Consider the following 27,795-nt stretch of genomic DNA (forward strand, 5'->3'; position numbering starts at 1 on the left):
ACAAATAAAAAAACATAATTAATACAATAATATAAAAATACAGCATAGCCATTAGGCTTCATTTAAAGCACACCTGGCATTTAAAATTGATAGCTAAAGAGCCATCCCTAAAATAAAAAAAATAAAAAAAGTTTATAAATAAAGTTTTAGTGTATTGCTAGAGCCGATTGGCCCACTTACTAGGAACTTTTCCAGAGGAAAAAATAGAAAAGAACCTATAGTGTATGAGGCCTAGAAATCTTACACCTTAACCACCCAGACATAAGCATGACCAGTGAGGTATATAGAACATAACACTGTCAGGCATATGCACAATTTAAAAAGTGCACGAAAATAGCCCTGCCCCGAAAACCGGGGAGAAGCCTGGTTCATTTTCTCGAAAGTGTTCAACTATTTGGCATTGGGTAAGTGAAAATGAGCCACAAATAGTGTTTGTTCAAGTCCCAGCAGCAGTATTGCAATTCCCTTAAAGACATGAATTCATGTCCGTAATATTCCTAGAGAAATACAAAAAAAAAGTCTCTTACGGCTTTTCGATAAATTTTGTTAAGTTTGCATTCTTATAAGGCAATTGAGTATCATCATACATCAAGCACCATATCGTATTGCTGTTCCTTCTTCCGCCTGCCACATTTCGTGATAAGCGACACGTACAGAGTCAATAGCATCACCCAGTAGCATGCGTATAGTATTGCACCGATTATGAGAACTGTCTTTTCAGATTCTGCAAATGGCTTTTTAGTTTCCCTCCATATGGTGTAAACGACACCCCCAAGAAGGATTGTAAACCAGACGGTTATAGGAATCAATCCTATAAAGTTGACGACGATAGTTTTTCTTCCCGATGTGCCCCAACCTGCTTTGTTGATGGTCGCGATGGCAAACATCTTGGCAGGTAGTAAACTGGACATGTAAAGCACTGAGTAGAGCGACATGAAAACCATAACAATATTTCCCCGGAGCACGCTGGCAAAAGAAGACTTGATGAGGCCAATCAATTGTACAGTCAACAAAAAGAGCAAGATGTTCCATATGCGTCCTCGGTAGAATAATTGGATTACAGTGGCGATAAGGAAAAATGGGAAGAATCCGGTGATCACAGCTTCGTAGGTCATCCATAGATGGTGTTTGTGGAACCACATGGAGTTGTATAACCATTCGCGGAAGTAGGACTTGCTCCATCGTGTCTGCTGATTAAGCCACCTTAGATACTCGATAGGGGTTTCGGTAAGGCATTTGGATCGTGCTGTGTATTTGGTTGCATAGCCAAGGCTCAAAACTCGGTTGGTTAGATGCCTGTCGTCTCCGAAGCTACACTGGGAACCCAAAAATTCTTGATTATACCAATCTTCTATGAATTCATGAAGCAGCGAGTTCCTGTACATCCCAAGAGGTCCACTAATGCACTGGACGCAACCGAAATAGGACTGGCAAGCTCTCTCGATGTTGAAGGCCATCCAATATCTCACGCTACTCAGAAAGGAGATCCACGAGTCATATTTATTCAAAATCTGCATGGAAAAAATAACAGAAAAAGTATTAATTTATGGGAAGAAAAGATAAAGAAAGAAATAATAGACGGGATTGTGCAGAATTAGAAAAACATGGCAACTGTCTTCTAAAAACAGCACCATGTATGGGTTGATGTATGGGTGTAGAACTGTTTTCGAAGAATGAGACTTTTTTTTTTATCCTGTCCTTTAAAGGGGTACTCCACTGCCCCAGCGTTCGGAACATTTTGTTCCGTATGCTTGGAGCAGGCGGCGGGGTTGTGCTATCACGGCCACAACCCTTGTGATGTTACACCACGCCCCCTCAATGCAAGTCTATGGGAGGGGGCGTGGCATCTGCCACACCCCCCTCCCATAGGCTTGCATTGAGGGGACGTGGCTGTGACATCATTACCCCCAATGCCCGCATCCAGCATTCTAAATGAACTGTACAGAGATCGCGGGGGTCCCAGAGGCAGGACCCCCGCGATCAGACATCTTATCCCCTATCCTTGGCTTAGGGATAAGATGTCTAGGAGCGGAGTACTCCTTTAGGATTAAATTTTCAATTTTATGTAGAGACTTTGGCTTGTATTCACGATACGAAAACTATGACACAGTCGTAGAGTATAATTTGCAAATGACACTAATAGATATCTTAAAATACACAAAGGCACTACACATCAGTATCCTATCTAAATACATGGATGTGAGTTAATACAGAAATAATGGCTCTGAACGTAAAAAGACATCAGACTAAATTATACGTAGGAAGCAAAAGGAACAATAGGGCTGTGAGCTGAACATCAAAAGGAAGAACATCTAAGTGTTTCTCCTCCATCGGTCATATTTTGTCGTAATTGTAAAAGCACAAGCTCTTGTCTAGCGGGAACGGACATCCTGCCGGTTCTTCGGGATAATCATGAATTAGAATTTCAGCAATCCCCATGTCATCTCAGTGACTACAAGGAGTATTGCTTTCAAAGGGATAGAGCTAGCCAAAACCAGCAGGGAGCTCCTGGAGATGACAGGCCACAGTCTGGCTGGGGTTACAGTCAAACATCTCCGTAGGCGATAGACAGTTGCCAGCTTTTTTGTTTCTTTGGTAAGAAGACACATTCATATAAATCTATGCAGCCCATGTTATTCCAGGCTGCTGAGGATTGCATCATTTTGAAGTAAAAAACGTGTCCTAGAATTTGCTTGGGCCAGAGGCATAGTGGGCACCAATGTATAGTTGCCACCATGGCCCTTTGATCTGCAACCAAAATTTTTGTATTCTTCACAGTTATGCCGCTTGCTTGGGTTATAAATCCAATTATTCATCAAATGCATCTTGTCTCCAAATTTTGGTAAATGTGTCTTATATTATTATGAATGTGTCTTGCGGCATGCATGGGTATATCTGAAAGGGCTGCCAAAGTGATCCAGAACACATTCATAATGGAGGGCACCAGGGCAAACTTTATCTGTTCGGGGGAGAAGATTAAAGGGGTACTCCGCTGCCCCAGCGTTTGGAACATTTTGTTCCAAACGCGCTTAAAGCAGGCGGCAGGGGTGGTTGTGTCATGGTCACGCCCCCCTCGTGACATCACACCACGCCCCCATCAATGCAAGTCTATGGGCCACCACGCCCCCTCCCATAGACTTGCATTGATGGGGCGTGGCGTGACATCATGAGGGGCATGACCGTGACGTCACAACCCCCTGCCGCCCAAATCCAGCATTCTGAACGGATGCCTGGTGATGCACAGAGATCGCCGCTGCGGCACTCCCGCGATCAGACATCATATCTTCTATCCTTTGCATAGGGGATAAAATGTCTAGGGAGTGGAGTACCCCTTTAAAGGGGTATTCTGGTGTTCTAAAATTATTCATATATTGCTGGGGTTGGTGAAAAAACTAAAAGAAATTATACTTACTTACCCATGGTCCCCTGCAGCTCCCACTGTAGCTCCCCTGCTACTCCCCTCTTCTTTCTACTTCTAAGACTAGAGGTTGGAGCAGGACCTGCCCGCTCAGCCAATCACTGGCTGCAGAGATGTCTCATCTCGACCAGCGATTGGCTGAGCAGGCAGGTCCTGTTTAGACCAATAGTCTGGGGAGCAGGCAGAAGAAAAGAGTAGCGGGAACTGGAAGGAGCCACAACAAGAACTACAGCGAGGGTAGGTAAGTATAATTTATTTTAATTTTTTTCTTAGCAATATATGAATCATTTTAGAACACCAGAATACCCAGAGTTTGCTTCCCTAGCACTGCATGTAAATAACCTGGCTATGGCAATATGGCTTGCGTTCATGTTCCCTGGCACATTGGGTACATGCCTTATCAACCACCCTCACAAGCTTTGCCCCTGCCCAAAAGCCATTGGCAATGGCTGAGTACTAGAAGGAAACCACAAGCCATCATGGTAAGGCTTTGGTTCACTTTGGGTCAAGATTATGCTTGATTCCTTATCATTGTGTCTATAAACCCTGAACGAGCCAACGTAGCATGTTGTCACCTCCCCCAGTATCCCTGGGCACTTGTTTCGCTAACTGCCCTCCCTAGCTTTTGTCCCTGCCACTGGGTCAATTCGTCTTGGCTAGATAAGAAAGATATGGGGCAAGGGCAGCAAACAAAATGTTTTGCCTCAGGTCAAGGCAACTCTTGAAGAGTAGGATCCACCGCACACGTAAACATACAATACTGGCCGGTTTATGAACTCTATAAAATGGCCAGAATATATTTTTTTTTACCTGCACATCTCCACCTACTCCTCCCACCATGTGGTCTTCTTCCAAAACTTTAACCATCTCGACAGATGAAGCCGGGTCAAGGACTGTATCAGAATCGCATACCTGATAAAAGAGAAAACACATATAAAAAATCTAATTATTTTGAAAGTAATAAAATAAAGTACAACAAACTATATACATATGTAATAATTTAAAGTAGAATTTCTATATTTTTTCATCAAGTTTGGAAAATATATATAAAGAAATCTACGTGACAATTTACTTATTATTTTTGAAAATGTAGCTGGAAATCGGTTTGCCCTGTCTCTCTTATAAGTGTCAGGCCTTGGAGATTTAAAGACGTACTCCGCCCTAGACATCTTATCGCCTATTCAAAGGATATAGGATAAGATGTCTGATCGTGGGGGTCCCGCTGCTGGGACCCCCACAATCTCTTCTGCAGCACCCAGAGTCATCACTGCACGGAGCTAAGTTTGCTCCATGACTCCACCCCCTCGTGACATCACTCTCTGCCCCCTCAATGCAAGCCTATGGGAGGGGATGTGTCGGCCATCTCGCCGCCTCCCATAGACTTGCATTGAGGGGGCAGAGCCGTGACGTCACGATACTCTGTATCGTGATTCCTCACGCATGGAGCAAACTTAGCTCCCTGCAGTGATGTCTCTGAGAGATTGCGGGGGTCCCCAGCAGTGGGACCCCAGCGTTCAGACATCTTATCCCCTATTCTTTGGATAGGGGATAAGATGTCTAGGGCGGAGTACCCCTTTAAATCATGGCGGAATCCCAATCCCATTCCAGCTATGACGCAGACACTTGGCCACCGCAGGTGCTGCTTATTGTGGGAACATCTCCGTGTTGCGATGGAAGATGAACACAAGCTTTTACATGGGTCTCTATGACTGGTTTCTCTGATGGGATAAAACAACTTTCAGCAACAGGCTCTTATTGTATCATTTTTATTGCTGTCTCACTGCTCGGCAAATAGAACATTTGCAGCTGTTGGCTGAAATGAAGAGAATATTGAATCGTAATAAATAAATAAACTCACTCAGCCCGGGCCAGAGACAGAGGAGAAATGAGCAGTGAAAAAAAAGACAAAAATACCCAATTTCCTAAATCTAGTAAAAATTGCAACCGGTCAGTAGGGTCGTAACTATCGGGGGATACAAAGGTAACAGTCTCAACCGGGCCTGGGGGCTCAAAGGCCAATCTACACATACGATATCAGTATCACAAATGGCGTATAATGGGCGAGGGTCCTGTTACCAATTTTGCATTGAGGTTCCAACAAGTAATGCCTCAGCCAATTAGAATATATTAATAGATCCACCATTAACATCCTATAGTGACCTCTGAATAGGCGGGGATTAGGGCTTAGTAGGCAGACTGCATGGTTATTTTATAATATATATAGGAAAATGAAGAAATTAGAAAACAAAATCACCAAAAACTCTTTAAAAATGTTTAACATCAAAACTTGATTTAAAAGGGTATTTAGAAGAGCAATACTTATCCTCTATCAACAGGATAGAGGATTGTGGGGTCCTACCGCTTTGACCAGGGCTAGTGCCACCCAAGGCTAAAGCTAATTTTGCCACCCCTTGGCTCTGCCCATTGTCCCTTTGACATGCCCCACCTTACGACTGGCGTGATAGTGTAACAAACCTCCTCCTCATGCTGCTGGCTGAGCAAGTGGTTCAGATGTGGTTTTTCCAACTTTCTTGCTAAAGGCAGAGCAGCACCCCCATCAAGAGGGTGCTCTAAGCAGCTGTCTATTTTGCCTATAGGCAGAGACAGCCCTGGCTCCGACCCCCTGGGGTCTCCTGTATGGGGCACAACAACTCACCCGGCTAGCAGGTCCCACTCAGCCAACCACCGACTGGGATGGGGTCCTGTCTCAGCTGGCAATTGGCTGAGAGGGCTGTCACTCCTGCTCGTCTCTGAGAGTAGGGACCGGAGCACTCAGGAGTTTGGTTAGTCCAGCACCAGGGCCAGACCCTATACAGGAAATTGTGAGGGACCCAGTGGTCAGACCCCCCTTTGCCAGTATCAGACGCTTTTCTCTCTCCTGTGGACACCAGGGGATACCAGATACCAACTTGTAGCTTCTGGGCCACGATGCAAAATATGCAACAGGTCCCCATGTGCCAATTTTAATACTAGTCTCAGATGTGCTTTGGGGCTCCCTTAGGCAGCAGGGCCCCGATGTGACTGCTACCTCTGCACCCTCTATACCTCCGCCCCTGGTGGATATGTTTAATTTCCTGTACTACCCTCATTTTCTGATGATACATTCCTTTTAAAGATCTGCATGGGGGCTGCATACTAAAAACGAAAGGAGACGTCTCGCGACATCAAGCCCGGCCCCTCGTCACGTCACGCCTGCACCCTCAACGAATGTCTATGGGAAGGGGGTGTGACAGCGGTCGCGCCCCCTTCCCATAGACTTTCGTTGAGGGGGCGGGCGTGATGTCACGAGGGGCGGGCGTGACGTCACGAGGGGGCAGCCGCGAACACGGAACCCTGCACACAGCGTTCGGAGTAATGAACTTCCGGACGCTGCGAGCGGAGCTCCGAAAGGCAGGGCAGCGCACAACCCCTTTAAGGCATCAGAACAATGTGTTATAGGCTTAAGAAAGGATATAAAACTGGTTAAATTCCGTCTGTCAGGCCATGCTGGGAGTTGTAGGTCTGCAACAGCTGGAGGTCCCCAGTTTGAAGACCAATGCCCTATAGCTTTAAAGGGGTACTCCACTTGAAAACATTTATTTTGTTATTTTTTTTTATTAACTAGTGCCAGAAAGGTAAACAGATTTGTAAATTACTTGTATTAAAAAATCTTAATCCTTCCAGTATTTATCAGCTGCTGTTTGATCCAAAGGAAGTTCTTTTCTTTTTTAATTTCCTTTCTGTCTGACCACACTGCTCTCTGCTGACACCTCTGTCCATTTTAGGAACTGTCCAGAGTAGGAGCAAATCCCCACAGAAAACCTATCCTGCTCCGGACAGTTCCTCAAATGGACAGAGGTGTCAGCAGAGAGCACTGTTGTCAGACAGAAAGTAAATAAAAAAAAAGAAAAGAACTTCCCGTGGAGAATATAGCAGCTAATAACTACTGGAAAGATTAAGATTTTTTAATAGAAGTAATTTACAAATCTGTTTGACTTTCTGGCACCAGTTGATTTATTTATTTATTTATTTATTTTAAGTTTTCCAGTGGAGTAACCCTTTAATGGGATAAAACCTGAATTTTATTTTTATTTTTTTTATTAAAAAGACACTCCCTCCCACATGACTATTCATGAAGAGATCAGCTGTTGCGGCAGAGAAAGAATAATCCGAGCCTGCCTTACATCGAGAATCTCGCTTTCCTGGAAAAATGCCACTAGACTGTTCTGGGATTAGAAAACTCACATATTCAACGTCAAACGCTGCAAAAAAACCTCCGCCAGATGTACTCTGTGTGCCGGGGCGAGGAGACCCTCCCTATACAGCCGGCTCCTCAGGGATCAGAGGACCCGCCTGACTCACAGCTAGGAGACAGTCAAATGGATTTGGAAGGTGATACATGCCGAGGGATTCTAGGAGAACGACTTTCTCGAGAGAAAATATTTTCTTTTTACACCCAGTCGTGGCTGCAGACGCTCTAGCCCAGTGGTCTCAAACGGTGGCCCTCCAGATGTTGCAAAACTTCAACTCCCAGCATGCCCGGACAGCCGTTGGCTGTCCGGGCATGCTGGGAGTTGAAGTTTTGCAACGTCCGGAGAGCCACAGTTCGAGACCACTGCTCCAGATTCTGGGGCTTACGGGGTTAAAACGACTTGACCTTAATTTACATTATAAGATGCGGCCGAATTTCAGGTGTCGTGGAGTTAAAAGGGAAGAGTGTAGGCCATATGTAGCCGGGAAAACGTGCCATACATGTGTTTCATCTTTGTGGAATTTTTTTTTTTTCTCCTTTTTTTTTTTTTTTTTTTAAATAAAATATAAGGACAGCTTTGTTACAAATGTGGGAAAATATTTTCGTCTCATTTCTATAACTGGAGCTGGAGGTTTAGTCTCCTGGGTGGAAAGTAAATCAAGGTAAAATGCTGAAGGGATATTTTAACATATTGGAAAATAATATTTAAAATTACAATATATATATATATATATATATATATATATATATATATATATATAGTAATTTTACATATTATTTTCCAATATGTTAAAATATCCCTTTAGAGAGAGAGAGGGAATAAAATAAATAAATAAATAAATAAAAAATAAAAATAAAAAAATATATATATATATGTATATATATATACACACACAAGAAAACGTCCGGCACTCAGGGAGTTGCAGGTAAAACTTGTAGATGGCTTTATTCAGACGCTATAAGACAGGACACAATCTGACGCGTTTCGCACGCTCAGGTGCTTAGTCGTAGACGACTAAGCACCTGAGCGTGCGAAACGCGTCAGATTGTGTCCTGCCTAATAGCGTCTGAATAAAGCCATCTACAAGTTTTACCTGCAACTCCTTGAGTGCCGGACGTTTTCTTGTGTGACTTCTACTGAGCCGGGAGCGGTACCGGTGTCCGTAGCACGAGGACGTGCAGTAGACGCAGGAGTGGTGAGCAGCTCTACCTTGTCTGCATATATATATATATATATATATATATATATATTTATTTTATTTTTCTCTCTCTCTCTCTCTCTCTCTCTCTCTCTCTCTCTCTCTCTCTCTCTCTATATATATATATATATATATGTAGATATTTCCATTAATCTTGGTACAGTTTAATGTACCACTTACTTACACATTTCATTTAAAAATATATTAGAGTTTAGAGACGTCCCATTACCAACAATCTCCACAGCCCGAGGGTAAAACTGCAGAGCCTGCACAGTTAAATCATACTTTACCATGACGTTGCTTCGGCAGCAGGATGTTTAAGAATCCTGGACAATCTCTACTGCCCAGGAGTAACACGATCAAATGTTTTGTGTGAGACTTCCAGTACATCTCCTAAACATGTTACTCTCAGGCTTCAGCGTTTGCTCGGGATTTTAAAACATCCTGCCGTCGGACCAATATCATGGTAAAGTATGATTTAACTGTCTGACAGGTAGGTGCAAAGAATAGTTAGCATAGGGCAGGGAGAGGGGACAGGCTGGGTGGGGGAGAGAAGATTTATTAAGGGCTTAAAGAAGAGTGAGGTGGGAGAGAAGACATCAGTGTGGGGGCAGGGGAGGGCACGGCAGCTCTGCTGTAGTAAGAAGTGCAGGGAGGACATGCAGCTTATCGCTCCTAAGGCTTCAGGAGGTAGGAAAAGCTGGGTGGCACACAGTATGCTTGCTCCCAGCTTTCCCAGTCTCTTGAAGAGCATTGCTTTTCCTTTCCAACAAGGTTTAGATAGGAAGACTGGGCAGGCCGGGTACTCAGCTAGTAATGTTAATAAAAATTACTTTTACTAAGTATTTCAACTCAGAGTGGTAACTTGAAGCTTCTGGGCCCCAATGCAAAGTCTATTATAGAGCGCCCCATTATTAATTGAGCCCTCATAGAGCCCTCATAGTATTGTTCGCCAAACTGTGTGGACCTCCCGGCACGCCCAGACAACCATTGGCTGTCCAAACAGCTTGGAGACTCAGGCCATACAGCTATGTCCTTACAATGTTGAGTTAAAAAAAATTAACCTTTCTTGTATTCACTGTGCATATTTTCAAGAATATCCAATACATAAAAATGTTTTGGGAAAAATATAATATATATATATATATATATATATATATATATATATATATATGTATGTATATATATATATATATATATATATATATATATATGCGCTGCGGAAACTGTAGGCACTATATAAATAAATAAATTATTTATTTTTATATATATGTATATATATATATATATATATATATATATATATATATATACATAAATTGTACCCCTAAAAACAAGGCGTGAAAATTAAGGAGTAAGGGGTGAACATTCTTCATGGACAATAAACATACAGTATAATGGGCCAGGATAAAGGGTATTCAAGCCTCAAGGTGTGGTAGAGTCCTCCATGGTTTCTTTTTTAATTATCATTATATTTATTTTATTATAAATTTTTTTTATATATATTTTTTGGAGCTTATTCATTATATTTTAGGGGGGGGGAATAAGGGGAAAAGGGGGGGGGTATATGTTTTTATTTCATGATGTATTTTCCACCCTTACCAAATGCTGCCAGTCCGACCACCTGTGTTATGTCTGAGCTCACGTGGTTCAACTATAGGTCATTTTTGTTTTTTATAAGGCCTGTGGACCACTTGCCATCAGGCTATTAAAAATAAAGCGCCTCCTACGTAAGTTTTATCTTAACCTAATCAGGTGACTGTTCGCTTTGGTTATTCTGACTATAAGAGAGTGAACGTATGTTCTACTGCGTCTTCCTGAAGTGTCATGGCTTTCTAGGAACACATGTGCTTGAATGGGAGGGGGAGGGGGAGTAAAGGGAGGACTATGGTTAAAAGGTGGCACCCTGTCAGTTCTCGGGATGACGTTATCCACTTTCATTTCACTTTACAGGTTTTTTTTCGGTCTCTTTATACGAGGGAGAAATCGACTTGCACGGAGCACACTGTTTTAAATAGTCTGAATGGTTCACTGTTTTCGAGAACCTGGCATATCCTATAACACTCTCCGCAGTCTGTACAAAGGGCCCCTTTTATTGAGGACATGTTTGTGTTGGCGAACATGCAGCGACTTATTACTTACCTGCACATAATCCACACTTCGCCCCAGAGCTTTGAAGGCCGTGTACATCACTTCGCGTTTCCCTCCCCATTTTTGCATGATACACACGTTTCGGTTGTTAAGAACCAACTGAGTGACCTGTTGCATGGTCTGTTTGTGTGACTCGTCGCTTTCCCCGGGACCTTTCTGGTGGAAGTTATTTTTCCAGATATAAGTGGCGCTTCGATCGTTCCCCATAATCTCGCTAAATATATCCATCATGTAAAGGTCGTCTTCGGAGTTGCCGTCGATAACCATGATGACCTTCATCCCGGGGTAGGTCAACCGTTTCACGGACAGTAAACATTTTCGTAAGTAGTCAGGGTCCTCTTGATATGCAGCAATACATAGGGCGACTGATTTGTTCAGTTTGATAGGGGTTTCAAGAGACCTCTTCATCTTCCTGTGCTCTAGGTAGGCGAAGAGGCTTTGGATGAGGAGATGCAGTGCTAATATGGCACCGTATAGTCCGAAAGAAAAGTAGTAGTTGTCCGTTTGGATAAATTGATACCCTACGATGTAAGCAGCTGTAATTCCTAGTAAGAGCGACACTCCGAAGAGGGTAGTTCCAAGTATTCTTAGGATACATATAAATCGTTCACAATGCATCTGAAATGACAAAATAGAACAATGATTAGTTATATACTGTAACTTAAATATTAACTTTAATTATCCTACAATATATGGATACTTGAAGCCACTCTATAAGCCATCATGTAGACCTATACCAGGCTCAAGTCCTTGAGAAACATATGGGAAAGGAGTTCCTGCACTTTTTTTTCCCAGGACTTGACCCCTCACCTATGGTTCTGTAGAGCAGTGCTCTTCAAAGTGTGGACCTCCAGTGGTTGCAAAACTTCAACTCCCAGCATGCCGTTGGCTGTCCGGGCATGCTGGGAGTTGAAGTTTTCCAACCATTGGAGGTCCATATTTGCAGACCACTGCTCTAGAGAGTTCTACATCTTGCATATTAACTTAAATTAACCTACAATATATGGATACTTGAAGCACCATGTAGACCCATGGTTCTTTAGAGAAGTGGTTGTCAAAGTGTGGTCCTCCAGTGGTTGTAACCACTGGAGGTCCACATGTTGAAGGCCACCTCCTGAGAACGATAACAAGGCATGGCTGCTTCAAGTATCAATCGACATAGTCACCATAGAAAAGATTATTGAAAGCACAACTGGAAAGCACAAGTGGAAAGGCTTCACGACTTACTCTGGGCATACAATAGTTAATTGGAAGTAGGGAACCATAGTAAAGCTGACTCAATCGGCTATGGACTTCAAGGTCAGACACCCAAACTGATCAATCTCTGCCTAGGTCTATAGCAAGGTGAACCAGGAGTCTATTTATGATCTGTGCCGTTTGTAGACCATGTCAGTCAGTGATAGACTATGGACAGCTGTCTTCATACATTTCACATCCTAGAGCAGATAGGTTACTACATATGACCAACTGCAACAGGTTGGTATGGCATGGGCTACACAAAAACACTCCTGTTTAGACAATTTCAGGCCTATAGCTACAGTAGGTAGAGGAGGAAGACAAAGCTTTGGTAGTACCCTAATACTATGTATAGTCAAGGATAGGATTGGTAGAGAATCTACAAAAATGTTGTTGACCCAATGTCCGACAACAACCACTGCACCGCTGATAACGTCTTAGAAGGAATCCATAGAGATGTCAGAAAACAACCACAGTAAGTAGATGAGGAAGACAAATCTTTGGTAGTACCCTAATACTTTGTATAGTCAATGATTGAATTGGTAGAGAATCTACAAAAATTTTGTTGACCCATTGTCCGACAACAACCACTGCACCGCTGACAACGTCTTAGAAGGAATCCATAGAGATGGTTCCAGAAGGGGCAGAGGTTACCATTACATCCAGGACCAAGGTTCTGCATAAATGGCACATGGTAGAGGTGGCACCCTGTTAGGCTGGGTTCAGTTATCAGTTGTCGGGCACAGTTTTCCTCCCAGACGGACTGGGACGGAAAATTTTGCACCGGACAGAAACTTATGCTAGAACTGGTTCCATTCATTTGAATTGGACAATTCACAATCATCCATCATCCCAACTTTGACACCGGATTGTTGGACAGCACCGGACAGCTGTGTTCCCCTGTCTGGTGCCAGAAACAATGGGCGCTGGATGCCAGACAACTGATGACAACTGCTGCCCATTGTCATCAGTTGCGGCATCAGTTGCATCGAGATTTAGGCAGAGTTCACCTATCCCGGATGCCAGACATAAGTGAACCCAGCCTTACAAATTTTGCCCTGGTGCACAGAAGCTTCAAGTACGTGTTTGGTTGTCACATTTCCATCTGACTGTCCTTTACAAATCAGCACGTTACAGAATTCAATAAATAACCATTAGAGTTGGGTGTAGCCTCAGTGTCGAAGGGTTGCTGACCTAAGAACACAGATCTGATAGGTAATTCTTTCCACCAGGCTCAGGAACCCCGGGACAGCCCAGATTATAGGCTTAGGTGCCAGTTTGTTTTTATTCATGGGTAGAGATTAGGGTCCTGGGAACGGTCCGATAAGCTGCCTCTGGCCTTTCTTCCCTTTGTATTATATCAGCTCGCTGAGCATTCTCTGATTTCTCTCCGCTCACATCATCTCCTGGCTTCATCTGAGTTTTGGAACACCACCCTGTTACATCATGCAACTGCAAATTCTGCCTTTCCTGTACAGCTCGAACCAGCCCAAACATTACTTAGAAGCAGGCTGACTGGAGCGTTACAATGTCCTTCGTAGGATTAGCTTTGACTCGAGACGACTTCTTCCAGCTCGGAGCACATGCTGAAGTCGTTTGAATGCGGGAAGAGAGGAACGTCAACGCATATGTAACTAACCCGTCACGTGGCTCCAAATGGAAGAACAAAGTTTGTCCTGTATTAAATTTTGCAAGTTGCTTTGTATCTTATTAAGAAATGACCTTTAAGGTAGAATGAAATACATTTATATTAAAGTTCCTCACTTGGGTCTTCAGAGAAATAGGGGTCTAATACTTAATTCAATAGCTCAGAGATGTTTGCTCTATCTTCCTCCACTGCCCGAGTGCTTGTTATCTCTCTCAACCTTCCCATACACTTGAGCCACTATTAATGTCAAGAACCGAGCAAAGGTGGCCAAACACCTTCTATAGTAGCTGGTCAAGTGTTTGTTTGGCCAACAGCTCTTCTTACTCTTCCCGTACACAGTCATGTCTCAGCTGAGCATCTCAATGGTTGGAGGCCAAAAAGCTGCTGCCAGAAACCACTGGTGGCTGCTTATCTTCCATGAGAGGAAAAGGATCAGGAAATAGAATTCAACATGCCAATCCTCCCCCCCAAACATTATCTGTCTGTCAAGGGAAAGGTAGAACACGTGAACACTTACATTCACTTAAAGCGGTACTCGGCTGCTCAGAGTTTCGAACAAACTGTTCCGAATGCTGGAGCCCGGAGCTTGTGACGTCATAGCTCCGCCCCCTAATGATGTCCCGCCCCCACAATGCAAGTCTATGGGAGGGGGCATGACGCTGTCATGCCCCCTCCCATAGACTTGCATTGAGGGGGTGGGACTATGATGTCACGAGCTCCCGGCTCCAGCGTTCGGATCAGTTTGTTCTAAATGCTGAGCAGCAGAGGACCCCTTTAAGAGAGTGTGAGCCTGTCCCAATGAAATAAGTGTATCCGGCCAACTTTGCTCTTAAGTGTTTAAACTCACATCTGGAAAAACACCATTGGACATGATGAAAATCATCAGCCCCAATCCTTCCCCAAAACATCATGTCTCAGGGGCAAACTTGCATCCCTATACATATATGAAATAAACAGCCTACCCCCCCCCCCCCCCCACCAATTGGTTCCACCAATATTACTGTTATGTTTATGGGAACCTTTAGACACATCTTATCACCATGGGTTTCTTAAAGGGGTACTCAGGTGGAAACATTTTTTTTTTTTTTTATCAACTGGTGCCAGAAAGTTAAAACAGATTTGTAAATTACTTCTATTAAAAAAAAATCTTAATCCTTCCAGTACTTATTAGCTGCTGAATACTAAAGAGGAAATTATTTTCTTTTTGGAACACAGAGCATCTCTGTCCATTTTTGGAACTGTCCAGAGCAGCATATGTTTTCTATGGGGATGTTCTCCTACTCTGGACAGTTCTTAAAATGGACTGAGGTGTCAGCAGAGAGCACTGTGGTCATGATGTCAGCACAGAGTTCTGTGTTCCAAAAAGAAAATAAGTTCCTCTGTAGTATTCCGCAGCTAATAAGTACTGGAAGGATTGAGATTTTTTTAAGAGAAGTAATTTACAAATCTGTTTAACTTTCTGGCACAAGTTGTTTAAAAAGTACCCCTTTAAATATGTTTTTCTGCTGTATCTATGCATGACCACTACAGGTGGGCACACAATGTCCCCAAGTCCTAGGAACTGAGAAGAGGGTGGGGCTATCTACCTAACTTTCTTTCCATTTAAACAGAAGACATCCGTAAAGCCACCATAGACTCTCGAAGGCACCGGTGAACTATTTGGGCACAAATAGTTCATTGCACAACATTATTTTTTTTTTTTTTTAACTCTTTGGTGAATTTGTTTGGTAGCAGTGAAATTGCAGCTGCTCTGTACAGTACATTACAGAAGTCCTCCTAAGGACTGAGAAGAAGGAATCGTACACATATGACTTGTTCTGTGCCAGAACGCCAGGATATTTAAAGGCCTCACTGTGTTACTGGAATGTGATGAATTTACCTCAAGTAGCACATGTTTTTTTCCCCCCCAAAAAAAGGCCTGTACTTTCATCGAATATGACAAAATAGCCTTTCAGGATAAAATGTAATCCTGGGGAAAAGAAAAAAAAAAAAAGACCGGAGCGGCAACAAAACCGGCCCCTGTTATGGAAAGTGCCCGATGTATATCAAAGGTATGGTTGTAGTAAACATTAGAGCCGGGCAGGGGTCATTCATCAAAGATTCTGGTGTGCCACGCACTAATATAATGTCATTAACATCAGGGCTGGGATATGTTATGTTATGGAACAGTCTTCTAGTCAGGCCACATTTTGGTTGAAAATAAAGCAAAACAGAATAAACTGAGTTCACTTGTCCCCTCAGATACTATAACGATGCATTCAATTCTAAAGGGCTTGGCTGCTTGTTTCCAAAACAGTGCCACCCCTGTCCACAGGGTGTGTGTGGTATTGCAGCTCAGCTCCATTGTACTTCAATAGAGCCAAGATGAAATAACTAACAGACTCTATAGGAGTGGAGCTGTTTTTGGAAGGTGTCAGCCATGTTTTATTTATTTATTTATTTTTTTAAGGGGTACTCCGGTGGAAAACTTTTTTTTTTTTTTTTTTTTAATCAACTGGTGCCAGAAAGTTAAACAGATTTGTAAATGACTTCTATTAAAAAATCTTAATCCTTCCTTTATTTATTAGCTGCTGAATACTACAGAGGAAATTCTTTTCTTTTTGGAACACAGAGCTCTCTGCTGACATCATGACCACAGTGCTCTCTGCTGACACCTCTGTCCATTTTAGGAACTGCCAGAGCAACATATGTTTTCTATGGGGATTTTCTCCTGCTCTGGACAGTTCCTATAATGGACAGAGATGTCAACAGAGAGCACTGTGCTTGTGATGTCAGCAGAGAGCACTGTGTTCTAAAAAGAAAAGAATGTCCTCTGTAGTGTTCAGCAGCTAATAAGTACTGGAAGGATTAAGATTTTTTAATAGAACTAATTTACAATTCTGTTTAACTTTCTGGCACCAGTTGATAAAAATAAAAGTTTTCCACTGGAGTACCCCTTTAATCAATTCTGCACGACTGGACTTGGTTATTTACCCCAAATAGCTCTCCAGGCCCAGAAGAAACGTGATATACGACTTGAGTCACAAAGTCAATATGGCCACCAATACAACTCCAACAGAGGTTTCCCATGAGCTAGATGACATCCACTGAGGGAGCCATAATGGAGGTGCCATATTTACTTTATTCAAAGTTGACAGGTGTCAGACTATTACCTCATGACCGTACTAGTAACCAGTCACCCACAAGATGATTATGGAAAAACAGCCATGAATTGATCTTGCCACCAACGTTCCCATGAATAGACTCATATCAACCCATAGGCGTTGCCTCAAGGGGGCAGTCAACTGGATAGTATAGAGGTGAAATCCTATCACAGACACAGGGATAGCCCAACCTGCTTGGTAAAGGTCTATATTGGTCCGAAACGTGGTCATCTATAATTGGAATCATAATATGTTTTTGCTAAAATATTACTTTCATTCAACATTGTTACATTCAGGCAAAAATCTATTGTGACTTCACTGTGGTCATAGAATGACTATTATGGACCATTATGGCTCTTGGCTCGTGCGGTGGAACGCAATGGGAGATGACCAATATATAACGAAACATTGGCTTCTATGATGGCACAATTCATGCATTCTGGTAGATGTATGTTGTTCTGACGTTACAAAGCTGGACTATTTCTGGGTCCGTGATAGGACTTGGAAAAATGAAGGAATCCCGGCACTCATTAATTCTTTTGCCAATTGTAGCGTGTTTTATTCACACGGTTGCAAATCACAAATAGTCACAAATGACGCGTTTCGGCCAAAGCCTTTCTCAGACTGACATCAGTCAGTCTGAGAAAGGCTTTGGCCGAAACGCATCATTTGTGACTATTTGTGATTTGCATCCGTGTGAATAAAACACGCTACAATTGGCAAAAGAATTCAGTGAGTGCCGGGATTCCTTCATTTTTCCAGTATGCCAGCTTTCCGCAAGCACCACCACAGACTTGAGTGCCGACCCTTTCCACCTTGTTTTGTTATAGGAATTGCACCTCTATCCTGTCTCATTGACTGCCTTCTATTGTGAGAAGCCACTACTATATGAAGATCGAGATTTTAGAGCACCTAAAAGGGGTACTCCGTTGCCCCAGCGTTTGGAACATTTTGTTCCGAATGTCTGGTGCGGAGCGGCGGGGTCGTTGCGTCACTACCATGCCCATCGTGACGTCACGTCACGGCCCCTCAATGCAGGACTATGGGAGGGGGCGTAGTAGTTGCCACGCCCCCTCCCATAGACTTGCATTGAGGGGGTGTGGCATCACGAGGGGGCATGGCCAAGATTTCATGACCCCCGCCACCTGCACCCAGGGTTCTAAACAAACATCGGTGCTGCACAGAGATTGTGGGGATCCCAGCGGCTAGACCCCCGCGATCAGACATCTTATCCCCTATTCTTTGGATAGGGGATAAGATGTCTGGGGGTGGAGTACCCCTTTAAGGGTGTTCATCATGGTTGGGCTCAAGGATGGGCTGAGGCATGTATCAGCACACTGTAAGGATGCTGCCTTCTACGTGAGCTATCTATACTAATAAGAGCTAGAATTTTGAGCACCATATGGACTTTTATGCCCTTGAAGATGTGATTGGGTTCAGGCAGACATAGACCCGGTTTAGATTGACTCCATCCTCTTTATCAAAGAGCGGACATGAAAGACAGAATCAGGGTTATGGTCACATTCTACAAACCATGGAAAGAGGAGGACCTTCCTGGAGGACCTTCCTATCTTAGGCTTTGGGTATTCAGTTGGACCAGCACCAGGACAGAGCAATTTAGTTTTTCTTCATGGAGCTCCCACTTTTCCCACACTACCGAATCATAGACCTCTAACCACATACAAGTGTCCATGGAGAACTAAAAAGTTTAGTTTTCCGTTGCCTTGGTTTGAAACAATACGGCACTGTTTCCAGTGAAAGAGGTTAAGCAATAACCCTTGTAGAGTGTAAGCACATAAAATAAGGAGGAAGGGATGGATTAATATAAAGAATGTAGACTTAAGTTGATTACCCACCAGAGCCCGTGTGGCTGGATACATACACAATCTGACTGCGAAAAAATTATATCATGTCTGCAGTGGTCCCAAAGATCCTTCGCCTGCCAAGTGTTACAGAGGCCGGGAATTATAGAATTAGGATTACAATTGAAAGGTCGGGGAATGAGAAGGAACTGCCCAATGGAAGAACCAAACATTGTGGTCGTCTCTTATCTGGTCAATAACTATTGCATATTGCAAAATAACATGGCTTAATAGTTTAAGGAAGGGCTCAAGTCCTGCAGGAAGGTGTGGTGAACGGAGTTCCTGCACTTTTTCCACAGCAGGAACACTGGTCCCATTAGCAGGAGTCCAGCAGGACCAGCCCTTGAGTGGAAAGATTGGGTGAGTTCCCACACTTTTTTTCCTAGGACTTGACTCCTGGTCTAAGGTCAATTTAAAGACCAAAAGATTAAGTGAGGTCTAGGCTTCCAGTGCCATTAAAGGGGGGTCATGGTGGCCGTCACGCCCCCTCCCATAGACTTACATTGAGAGGGGGGCTTGGCCATGACGTCACGAGCTGGCGCTAGTCATCCGGCATGAAGCGAAGTTCGCTCCGTGTACCGGATGACTAAGGTGCCACAGCAGAGATCGTGGGGGGTCCCAGTGGCTGGACCCCTGCGATCAGACATCTTATCCACTATCCTTTGGATAGTGGATAAGATGTCTGGGGGCATCCAAAGGATAGTGGATAAGATGTCTGATCACTGGGGTCCTGCCAAAAACATCAGGTTGGGCTGACTTCTAACTAATGTGTATGGGGCCTTTACTGTCCAAAAAAGTTCTGCATATGGCGTTAAGTACTTTGAGCATAATATTTATGATATTTAGGGTCTATTTACACGGCAGAATTTCTGCTTCTAATTAAAGCCCATAGACTTCTATGGGATTCCGCACTCCCATTCACACTTCTGAATTTCCGCTTGCGGAATTCCGCAAGCAGAAATTCAGAAGCGTGAATGAAGTGCAGAATCCCCTAGAAGTCTATGGGCTTCAGTTTGAGGCGGAATTCTGCAAGCAAAAATTCAGAAGTGTGAATTGGAGTGCGGAATCCCATAGAAGTCCATGGGCTTTTTATTTTAGGCAGAATTCCGAATGCGGAAATTCTGCTGTGTGAATAGACCCTAAAGCTAGGTTCAGACTGCGGTATCTCCAGACGGAAAATTTCTGTCTAGAGATTCCGAGTGCGGCCAGGGCCGCCTGATTAAAGACCGCGCGGACATTGCAGTCCCCAATAGACTGCAATGTGTTCCGCAAGAAATTTTAAAGCGGATTTTCCGTCGACAAATTCCCTTTTAAAAAATTCAAAAGTTTGAATTTGTGAACGGAAAACCCATTCACTATGCAATACATTTTAGTAAGGAGAATTTCTGCCTGCAATTTCAAAGCCGAATTGAAGGCAGAAATTCCATAGCCTTATGGGAAGATCTTAGTCAACTGGTACCCACCAGTTGAGGATCCACATCTCACACAGACAGCCCATTGATTTGAACGGATTCTGCGCAATGCTTAATTTTCCCTGTGGTGGCGCTACAGGCAAATCAAACACTGTCAGGGATTCCGACAGATAACAGGTGATCACTTAGGAGGGGGACACTTTGTGATCAGGATAATGCCAACTAACTATTTGGGATAGTCCAAAGAGGACGTCCCCTTTAATGGAATCACTTGGTTTGCTCAGAAAGCCATTGGCCATACAGATGCATTGACTTCAACTGCCTGCGGTAAATCAACTACTAATGACCCTCATTGACAAGTAAAAGTCTTTCCCAGGTCAAAGAGGTGACGAGGAGGACGTGACAGGGAAGAAGTGTTGGCCTTTGTTTGCCATATGTTGTATCAATCTACTGCTCAAACACATGTTTCCTTGTGGGCTCGGGCTGCAGTGGAAATCTGTCAACACGTTACATGGTGGCGACCCCAAAAGTAACACCACTACTAAAATACGTAATATGGGAAATGTCCTCCATATAAGACAACTGTCTGTCCCTTAGTACTACAGGTATACCTAGATATGATGTCAAACCGGACTTGACATAATTGACAAACTCAACTCTGCTACATCTGAATGTACATTTATATTTATAGTAAAGAGAATATATTGTGCCGACAGATTCTCTTCTTCCTACTTTTGGGTTTTATAAGATGCAACGTGTAAGAAAACAATCATTACGGACGGTTACATGGGAAAAGGATAGAAAACATCATTGTGGGCTGTCTAATAAGTTTCCCATCTCCTGAAAAATGTAGAACATTTCCTTTTCCAACATATTATTAAATAAAAAGTTATTATTATTTTTTTATTTGTTTTTTAAAGGAAATAAAAATAAGTTTCCATTTATTCCATTTGGAAAACAAAAAACAGACCACCCTTAAATTGTAATTCCTTAAATAGCCACTAGGGAAGGAGCTGCATTTGGTATGACAATTATAGAATTTAGCTGCATAACGTCATATACAATATTATACTAAACCCAAGGGTAGTAGTATCAGCAGTAATGGTCGTAGCATAGAGGCAGAGCTGAAGATGTCATTAGACTTCATGCACATGTATGAAAGTAGCAGAGCCAAAAATGATATTCAATGGTTTATAAGATCTATCAAGTCACATAGGTACCAATAAATAATATGATAGATAAAATGATAGATGGATAGATAGATAGATAGATAGATAGATAGATAGATATGAGATAGATAGATAAATAGATAGATATGGGATAGATAGATAGATAGATAGATAGATATGAGATGGATAAATAGATAGATAGATAAGAGAGAGATAGATAGATAGATAGATAGATAGATAGATAATGATAGATGATAGATAATAGATATAAATTAGATAAATAGATAGATACAAAGGCAATGGATGAATAGATGGATAGATAGATACACAGATAGATAAATAGATAGATATGAGATAGATAGATAGATAGATATGAGATAGATAGATATGAAATAGATAGATAGATATTTGGCCGCCAAATTTGCAAGCTTGCATAATTTCATAGTTTCATATTTTCATTTATTGCATTACAGCTGTATAGCTTTTCATGTTCTATCTATATACTCATGCTTTATCTATATCTTTGTGCAAGCAGTGTGCTGCTGTATTCTGCTTTTGCTAGATAGATAGATAGATAGATAGAAAGATAGGAGATAGATAGATATTAGATAGATAGATAGATAGATAGATAGATATTAGATAGATAGATATGAGATAGATAGATAGATATGAGATAGATAGATAGATAGATAGATAGATAGATAGATGTGAGATAGATATGAGATTGATAGATATTGGATAGATAGATATTAGATAGATATTAGATAGATTGATAGATAAATAGATATGAGATAGATATGAGATAGATAGATATTAGATAGATATGAGATAGATATTAGATAGATAGATGAGAGATAGATATGAGAAAGATAGATATTAGATAGATAGATGATAGATATGAGATAGATAGATAGATATGAGATAGATATGAGATAGATAGATCGATAGATATGAGATAGATCGATAGATATGAGATAGATAGATAGATAGATAACGAAGGAGATGGATGAATAGATAGATAGACCTGAGCTTGAGAAAGGCCAGGAGAGCTGGCTGAAACGTCGCTTATGGACACTTGTTTTTTGATGGAATAAACTACACCTTTTTTTTGGGAATTGTGTGCTGCGGAATCATATGATTTTCTAGATAGATAGATAGATAATAGATAGAAATTAGATAGATAGATAGATAGATACGAAGGAGATGGATGAATAGATAGATGGATAGATGACAGTAGAGAAATGGATGGATTAATGGACGAATAGATAAATAGATAGATAGTTAGATAGATGGATAGCCTGCTATTGCTCTACTACGGTCCATGGATCCTATCTTCTGTCCCGCAGACTATAGAAGGACATCAGTCAGACAGGTTCTATGTATAGCCAGGCTGCAGATAACAGAAGAGGTGACTGTGACGCCTTCAAATCTGAGGAAAATGGTCGTACAAGCGCCTAATGGAAAATATCTGCCCAGATAAGAGCTTCCCCCCTCTGTGTGTCAGGATAAAGGGCCCCACCATCTCTGATCTGTCATCACTATACTAAGCCTCTCCATGCCCCCTCTACTATCTCTGCCTCCAAGCTGCAAGCCTATAAAGGACAAGGGAACCCCCCCACCGGCCTACCACCACCCTCCATCCAATCCCAAGGAGTTGGACCATTGCGTCACCCAGGGAAGTCTACACCCCCCTCGCTGACGTCACAGGTATTCCCTCACATGGATCCCACGGATCAGGGAGTACAAGAGGCAACTTGATTGCTTGCAGTGCAGGAGCTGAGCCAAGTCTCATACACTGGGCTCTGTGTAGGGGGAATGTCAGGATGAAATGGCCCAAAGTCACTGCTGAGCTGAGCAAACAGCATGGAGCCTACTGCATAGAGCCACATGGGGCCCCGGCGTGACAGTGACATCCAGGCCCATCACATTGTATGGCCCCCTGGGTCCATGTGCTGCTTCGCTTTTTCCCATACAATGTAATATCCCTTTCCAGCACGGCGCTGGTTCTGAGCCCAAAGCGGGGAGGGATCATCCGTGAGGGTGTATAATACGTTGCGACTATGTAAGAGGCGGAATGTCTGCCAGTAACCTCACCCCTGGTCAACATTAAGCAGCCCCTTCATTGGAAGTGGGTACAACATCTGCCACGTTTCAGAGAACAACTGACAAGGAATCGTAGCAACATCTGCACAAATATCACTGTATCTCAGCCAAACGCGGGGATGTATCCAACTTCTACCGGCCACGTGATACGCGGTGCTAGGGAACATGATCTGTAGCAACATCTCCTGTGATGCTCGATACAATGTATTCAATAGTCCGTGTATGTTTGATAACAAAGTAGCCAAGGATTCATTCTACAAAGAGTATGCCTCCAGCTGTTGCAAGAACTACAACTCCCAGCATGCCCGGACAGCCTTCGGCTGTCCGGGTATGCTGGGCGTTGTAGTTTTGCAACAGCTGGAGGCACACTCTTTGGGAAACACTGCAGTATATGCTTGATACAATGTATCCTACAGTTCATGGGAGCATGCTGAGAGTTGTAGTCTTGCTACAGCCGGACAGCCACAGTTCAGGGATCACAGCTCTGCCACATGGTACTACAAATCTCAGCATACCCAGACCACCATTTGCAATGCATTCTGGGAGTTGTAGTCTTGCTACAGCCAGACAGCCACAGTATAGGGATCATCGCTCTGCCACATGGTACTACAAGTCTCAGCATAACCAGACCACCATTTGCAATGCATTCTGGGTGTTGTAGTTTTGCAACAGCTGGAGGCACACACTTTGGGAAACACTGCAGTATATGCTTGATACAGTGCAATGCATTCTGAGAGTTGTAGTCTTGCTACAGCCGGACAGCCACAGTTCGGGAGTCCCTGCTCTACCCTATAGTACTACAAATCTCAGCATAACCAGACCACCCTTTGCAATGCATTCTGGGAGTTGTAGTCTTGCCACAGCCGAACAGCCACAGTTTAAGGATCACCGCTCTGCCACATGGTACTACAAATCTCAGCATAACCAGACCATCATTTGCAAGGCATTCTGGGAGCTGTAGTTTTGCAACAGCCAGACAGCCACAGTTTGGGGATTCCCTGTTCTACCCTATAGTACTACAAATCTCAGCATAACCAGACCACCATTTGCAAGGCACGCTGGCAGCTGTAGTTTTGCCACAGCTGGAGGCACGCTGGATGGGAAACACTTGCAGTATATGCTTGATACTATGTAATCTAATGAACATACTTGATGCAATGTCATCTCCTAAATATGTGTGATACAAAGCATCCTACGGTTCATACAAGTTTAATACAATGTTTATAAATAAGTTTCCTACAGTTCATACCTGCCTGATACATTTTATGCAAAAGCCTATCCAGTAGTTCATGCATGTCTGATACAATTTCTACAGAGATGTATCACTTAGCATATATATATATATATATATATATATATATATATATATATATATATATATATTGTATCAACCAGTTAAGCAATACAATGTATCAAGTCGTATCTATGCTTGATACAATGTATTCTATAGCTAATATTAGGTTTTTATTCCATTGTATCAAGTAATAATAGTATTATAATAGCAATACAACATATCTAGCAATATCTATGCTTGATACAATGTATTCTATACCTAATATTAGTTTTTTCCATTGTATCACACAATAATAGTATTTTAATAGCAATACAATGTATCTAACAATATCTATGCTTGATACAATGTATTCTATACCTAATATTAGTTTTTTTTCCATTGTATCACACAATAATAGTAATAACAGCAAAACAATGTATCTAGCAATATCTATGCTTGATACAATGCATTCTATAGCTTATATCATGTTTTTTTTTCATTGTATAATGCAATAATAGTATTATAATAGCAATACAATGTATCTAGCCATATCTATGCTTGATACAATGTATTCTATACCTAATATTAGTTTTTTTCCCATTGTATCACACAATAATAGTATTATAATAGCAATACAATGTATCTAGCCGTATCTATGCTTGATACAATGTATTCTATAGATTATACAGTATTAGTTTTTTTCTTCATTGTATCAAGCAACAATAGTAATAACAGCAATACAATGTATCCAGCAGGATATATGTGTGTGTGTGTGTGTGTGTGTGTGTGTGTGTTTGATACAATGTATCCAGCAGTATATATATATATATATATATATATATATATATATATATATATATGATACAATGTATCCCAGCATGTGCCAACACTTCACCCTTGTTTGATACATTGTATCCAGCAGTATATATATATATATATATATATATATATATATATATATATATAATACAATGTATCCCAGCATGTGCCAACACTTCACCCTTGTTTGATACATTGTATCACTAGATACACATAGAAGACACTGACAAGGATCTGTGATGGTTGGAATCCATCTCCACATCCCTACTTGATACAATTCACCTTGGCACAGAACTGAGATGTCTGCCCTCACCACTTCTCTCATTGAAATGCTGAGCTGGTGAGGTGTGAAGTGGCTGCTGCCAATACATAAACCCCCCTCCCCCTGACAAAGCCCACCCTGCATTTGCAATCTATTGGAATAGAGGTGTCTGTGTCACTTCATCCTCACCCCTTTTGTCATTGTCTCTGTGGTTGGACTTGACACCCCCCATGCTTAGACAAGACCCTGGCACGTAGTCCTCTACCCCTGCAGGCTATAGGTGGCCCACAACGCCCCCTCCTCCCCCTTCTGCAACTTCCCACTAATAACAGAAGACATAGAGGCACAATGAATGGATGTATTCTAGCAATGTATGAAGCATGCAGCTCCTTGCCTATCACAATTCTAATATTATTTATTAATATACATACAGGTATCTATGTCACCAACCATCACCAGACACCAGTACTGTGGCCCTCCAGCTGTTGCAAAACTACAACTCCCGTCAAAGGCTAAAGTAAAAACAAAATCCCCAAACTGTGGCTCTCCAGCTGTTGCAAAACTACAACTCCCAGCATGCTCGGACAGCCAAAGGCTGTCCGGGCATGCTGGTAGTTGTAGTTTTGCAACAGCTGCAGGCACCCTGGTTGGGAAACTTTGGGCTAGAGTGAAAATCCCCAAACTGTGGCCCTCCAGCTGTTGCAAAACTACAACTCCCAGGTTGGGAAACTTTGGGCTAAAGTGAAAATCCCCAAACTGTGGCCCTCCAGCTGTTGCAAAACTGCAACTCCCAGCATGCTGGAGAGCCACAAGTTTGGAATCACTGCCATCTATCCTTGAGTCCCACAAATCTCAGCATGCCCTGACAACTATTTGCAAGACATGCTGAGAGTTGTAGTTTTGCAACAGCTGGAGAGTCACAAGTTGGGGAGGATCACTTACACTATCTTTTAGTACTACAAATCTCAGTAGACCTATAAGGTGAGAGTTGTAGTTTTGCAACAACTAGGGAGCCACAACATTGGATCACCCAATAGTACTACAAATCTCAGCATGCCCAGACCAGTATTTGCAGGGCATGCTGAGAGTTGTAGTTTTGCTACAGCTGGAGAGCCACAGGTTGGAAATCGCTACTTCATCCTTTAGTCCTTCAAATATCATCATATCCTGACCACTTTATGCAAGACATAATGAGAGTTGTAGTTTTCATGCAGCTAAGAATTACTGCTCTACCCTTTAGTACTACAAATCTCAGCATGTCCAGACCACCATTGGAGATCCACAGTTTAGGGATCACTGCTCTACCTTATAGTACTACAAATCTCAGCATGTCCAGACCACCATTGAAGATCCACAGTTTAGGGATCACTGCTCTACCTTATAGTACTACAAATCTCAGCATGTCCAGATCCCCATTGAAGATCCACAGTTTAGGGATCACTCCTTTACCTTATAGTACTACAAATCTCAGCATGTTCAGACCACCATTGGAGATCCACAGTTTAGGGATCCCCTCTCTACCTTATAGTACTACAAATCTCAGCATGCCCTGAACACCCTTGACAGGGCATGCAAAAGACTCCTAAATCAGCAACAGCTTAACCATTCATTTCAAGCATCTTAACTGCAGCCTGATAGGACATGCTGGGAGTTGTAGTTTTCCAAAACTTGGAGAGCCACAGCTTGGGGGGGTAGGGCAGCACTGCTCTACTTAACAGTACTACAAATCTCAGCATGCCCTGACCACCCTTGCCAGGGCCATGCTGAAGACTCAAGCAACAGTTTTAACAATGAATTTCAAGCAATAGTAAAACTTTTTTTTTTTTTTTTTTACCTTGAGAATCCCAGGGTCCTGTGAGCCGCAGTCTG

The 27,795-nt window shown here is 42.5% G+C and overlaps 1 protein-coding gene across 1 annotated transcript; it reads right to left on the bottom strand.

Annotated features, from left to right (window-relative positions):
- Window positions 1–27,795, bottom strand: HAS2 (hyaluronan synthase 2). Its single transcript, XM_056522691.1, has 4 exons — window positions 27,761–27,795; window positions 10,991–11,617; window positions 4,229–4,330; window positions 1–1,511 (listed from the first exon to the last, which is right to left on the bottom strand). Exons 2-4 carry the CDS (start codon window positions 11,615–11,617, stop codon window positions 582–584), a joined length of 1,659 nt encoding a protein of 552 aa, XP_056378666.1. The 5' UTR covers window positions 27,761–27,795; the 3' UTR covers window positions 1–581.

The sequence above is a fragment of the Hyla sarda genome, chromosome 5 (assembly GCF_029499605.1).
Source record: "Hyla sarda isolate aHylSar1 chromosome 5, aHylSar1.hap1, whole genome shotgun sequence".
Classification (NCBI taxonomy): Eukaryota; Metazoa; Chordata; class Amphibia; order Anura; family Hylidae; genus Hyla; species Hyla sarda.

What these genes read in the sequence shown, in the direction of transcription:
- HAS2 (XM_056522691.1), bottom strand. Translation starts at nt 11,617, where the DNA reads ATGCATTGTGAACGATTTATATGTATCCTAAGAATACTTGGAACTACC. An exon ending in GAAGTGTGGATTATGTGCAG is followed by an intron (nt 4,331 to 10,990) that starts GTAAGTAATAAG and finishes CTCTTTTATCAG; the next exon opens with GTATGCGATTCTGATACAGT. An exon ending in GAGTAGGTGGAGATGTGCAG is followed by an intron (nt 1,512 to 4,228) that starts GTAAAAAAAAAT and finishes TTTTCCATGCAG; the next exon opens with ATTTTGAATAAATATGACTC.